This window comes from Phyllobates terribilis, unplaced genomic scaffold (assembly GCF_046119375.1).
Source record: "Phyllobates terribilis strain yellow unplaced genomic scaffold, ASM4611937v1 Scaffold_9__5_contigs__length_417890890, whole genome shotgun sequence".
NCBI classification, from domain to species: Eukaryota; Metazoa; Chordata; class Amphibia; order Anura; family Dendrobatidae; genus Phyllobates; species Phyllobates terribilis.
In genome coordinates, this window is record NW_027362769.1 from 359,968,100 (window position 1) to 359,972,199 (window position 4,100).

General features: G+C 48.6%; 2 protein-coding genes across 2 annotated transcripts; both read left to right on the forward strand.

The window, feature by feature from the left end:
• Positions 1-732: 732 nt before the first annotated feature.
• On the forward strand, positions 733-1,159 carry LOC141161062 (histone H3). Its single transcript, XM_073645847.1, has one exon. It carries the CDS (start codon positions 733-735, stop codon positions 1,141-1,143), a length of 411 nt encoding a protein of 136 aa, XP_073501948.1. The 3' UTR covers positions 1,144-1,159.
• Positions 1,160-3,030: 1,871 nt separating this feature from the next.
• Positions 3,031-3,535, forward strand: LOC141161362 (histone H4-like). The gene is made up of 2 exons (XM_073646170.1): positions 3,031-3,108; positions 3,221-3,535. Exons 1-2 carry the CDS (start codon positions 3,031-3,033, stop codon positions 3,533-3,535), a joined length of 393 nt encoding a protein of 130 aa, XP_073502271.1.
• The last annotated feature ends 565 nt before the right edge of the window (positions 3,536-4,100 follow it).

A 4,100-nucleotide genomic window follows, 5' to 3' on the forward strand; every position in this document is an offset into this window, starting at 1 on the left:
GATCAGTGCCACCACCTTGTCCCCGGCAGAGCTGTATGATCAGTGCCACCACCATGTCCCCGACAGAGCTGTATGATCAGTGCTACCACCTTGTCCCCGGCAGAGCTGTATGATCAGTGCCACCACCTTGTCCCCTGCAGAGCTGTATGATCAGTGCCACCACCTTGTCCCCGGCAGAGCTGTATGATCAGTGCCCGTATATGCTGCCGCTTCTAGATTATAGTGTGTACAGGGAGCGGCTCCAGTGTTATTATGAATAAGCTTTTCCCCACATCTCCGCATAGAGCTGCTCTGTGTCCCGATCACACCAGTGCAGGTGACCGATCAGTGTAATCAATGGAGGGAAGGGGCCGATGTCCTACAGAAATCTAATTCTTACATCATCCTAATCAATCACCACTTGAGAGCCTGTACAGCTCAGTGACATCGGCGGCTCCTGCTGTAGAAGCCGCATGTAGACATGGTGTGACCCTGTGCCAGTATCCGCAGCCAGAAAAGAGAGAACAGAGACCCTGCCCCTCTTTTTGAGGGCGGGATTAATGGGCGTTGGGATGATTTTGTGAATAATGATTGGTCGCGGATATCACACCTGTTTTGGCGGCTCATGTTAATTTTTATTACCAATGCAGTGCAGGGGGCGTGTTCACATGACGCGGTAACAGGAGCAGAGGAGTATAAATATCCCGCTCTCTCCGCTCCTCTCATCACTTCTGTTCTCCTCTATACAGAGCTATGGCCAGAACTAAGCAGACCGCTCGTAAATCCACCGGAGGGAAAGCTCCCCGCAAGCAGCTGGCCACTAAGGCCGCCAGGAAAAGCGCTCCCGCCACTGGCGGAGTGAAGAAGCCTCACCGCTACCGGCCAGGGACAGTCGCTCTCCGTGAGATCCGCCGTTACCAGAAGTCCACCGAGCTGCTGATCCGTAAGCTTCCCTTCCAGCGCCTGGTGAGAGAAATCGCCCAGGACTTCAAGACCGATCTCCGCTTCCAGAGCTCGGCCGTCATGGCGCTGCAGGAGGCCAGCGAGGCTTATCTGGTGGGGCTGTTCGAGGACACAAATCTGTGCGCGATCCACGCTAAGAGGGTCACCATCATGCCCAAAGACATCCAGCTGGCCCGCCGGATCCGTGGGGAGAGAGCTTAGATCCGTCCTACACGTCTGACTATAACAAAGGCTCTTTTCAGAGCCACCAAATCCTCCATAATAAGGAGCTGATCCCTCACATCTGCTTCATATTCTGCTGAGTGTTCACTTGTGCTCAGTAACATCAGGGGCGCTCAGTTCTCTTCTCAGTCTGCAGTTGGTATCTGGGGGGATTATTCCCTCCAATGCAGTTATAAGGGTGTGTAGAAATGATTGATTACTACACGAAGTACATTCTACTCATTCAACCACTTAATATTCGTATCCCCACTAGTTTTCGCACCGATCCTGCCGCACATCCAATAATATCAGCTTTATTTAATGTATTAGGAGTCTGGACTGTGTTTTGAAGGGATAAATGCGCAGATTTCTTGGTGTATATGATGCGATCATTATAGGACGTCCATTATCCAGCGCTATCTCCTGTGAACACTCGCTGACTCCTATCAGCCGCACGGGTCTGATCCTGAAAACGCATCAGGATTAAGAGACTAATATCCTCTGCAGCTCTGTAGTAGGTTTATCTAGATAATATTAACCTACATTTTATAAAATCCCCACCTCCTTCTTTCAAAGTTCTCTGTAAACTGCAGTATCTCGTTTCTTTATATTCCCGGCACTCGGAATATTGCTGGTGTGATGGAGTCACCATTGTTAGAATCAGTTCTGCACTTTGTGTTATAGAAAGCGGATACTGTTCCCTCGATCCTGGAAATGATAGAAATTCCTGTATGGAACCAAGAGACCATTGATCGCTCAACACAAGCAAATTTCCTGATATCCGACAGTCCTGAAACCACGTGATCCAGAAGGACAAAGAACAGAAAAAGCCATCAGCCCCTGAGCGGGGACTTCCTATTCGGTAACTATTAACATTAGCTCCTCCCCTTCCTCTGCTGATTGGCTGAACACAGGACGTTAGGGAGTTTGAATTTCCCGCTCCTTGTAGTTTCCGCAGCTTCTACATGTAATTGTGTTACTACTTCTGCTGTGAAGAGAAGTGTCCGGTCTATAGATAAACTCCACTGAGCACATTCATGTAATCACCTTTCAGATCACAGTGTATTCTCCATTGGATATGGGACCACTGGAATGAGAATCAATCAGCTGCTCAGTGATTTTGTTATTTATACGGTTCCTTTTTTATTTGCTCAATCTGAGCTGTTGTCATTATCTTCTACAGGAAGATAACAAATGTTCTCTAAGTGCAAATCCTCAAATGAAGAAACAAGTGATATCTGAGTTTTATGATCTCTGTCAATTACAATACAAGTGTTATTAGGAGAAAGTAAATATTGTCATTTCTGATGAGCGGAAAATCCCAGTGGTGGCAAAATATTAAGTATCGGAGCAGTGCTGCTGACCGCTGCTTCCTCCCTGCACTGTCCTTAGAAGAGGCAATAATCCTGGCTGCCACAATCCTCCTCTGATCGTGTCCAGGCATGGTCACATGCTGCTGCTCCTGGCAAATCACCGCACCCCAAGAGCAATTCTATCAGAAGTGACAAGCCCGTTTTGGAAACGTCACAGAGCTCAGTCAGGATCCTATAGATTAGTCACCGGGAGCAGCCAGAATGTCACATGTATTAATACATGTAGATTGTACAGAATGAAGCCATGGCAAGGGATGATGAGGGGAGTAGTAAGATGCGGAAATGACCATGGAGATGTGAATAGCATGTTAGGAATATGCTGGTATGATGGAAGTGGGGGTTAATCACTGTCAGTGCCGCTATCTGTATATTCAGCAGTGATCTGATGCTTCTACTCAGCTTCATCTCACTTGCAGGAGGTTGGTGTCGTGTCTGCCCTTTTATTTATGGACTGTATCTGACACATTTCTCATCACAGGGAAAAATATATATTAGACGCTGCGGAAACTGCACAATGAGCGGGAAATTCAAACTCCCCAACAGTTCTGTGTTCAGCCAATCAGCAGAGGAAGGAGGAGCTAATGTAGATTCTGTAAGACCCGCCCTGGAAACGCGGCATCTCTGCAGTTTTCTCTCTGGTCCACTGATACGCTATATAAAAGAAGAGTCGGTGCGGTTTAGTCATTTTTCTACTGACTATTTAGAGGCTGTCTGGTCGCGGTAAAGGAGGGAAAGGTCTCGGGAAGGGCGGTGCCAAGCGGCACAGGAAGGTGCTCCGTGATAACATCCAGGGCATCACCAAGCCTGCCATCCGCCGTCTCGCTCGCAGAGGAGGCGTCAAGCGCATCTCCGGCCTCATCTATGAAGAGACTCGCGGTGTCCTGAAAGTCTTCCTGGAGAACGTGATCCGTGACGCCGTCACCTACACCGAGCACGCCAAGAGGAAGACCGTCACCGCTATGGACGTGGTGTACGCGCTCAAGCGCCAGGGCCGCACTCTCTACGGCTTCGGAGGTTAATTGTATTCTCTGCTCCATCCTGACAACCCAAAGGCTCTTTTCAGAGCCACCACATCTTCTAAGTGAGAGGCTACAATCTCCTGTTGCTGTGCCGGGAGCTGATCTCTACTGTGCACTGGTGATCTCTGTATTCTGACTGGTAGATCGCTCAGGTGTCCGGTTCTCATCAGTGTAAGTTTTGTTCTTCCCATATTGGGGAGAACGGCGGACAGTAATTCTAACACTAGTGAGATAACACTGATCCGCGGTTACTACAGACCATTGGATCCAGGTCCTGCAGTGAGAAGAATGTGACTCTACTACATATTTCCACATCAGATTATTATTATAGCGCCATTTATTCCATGGCACTTTACATGTGAAGAAGGGGTATACATACAAGAGCAATTACAATAATCTTGAACACCATGTGATGGCGACTGGTACATGAGGAGCGAGGTCCCTGCCTGCGATGGCTCAGTCTACAAGTGATGGGTGAGGGTAGAGCTGGTCGTGCAGCATTATTTGTGGAGTGGTGGTTACTGCAGGTTGTAGGCTTGTCGGAAGAGGTGGGTCTTCAGGCTCT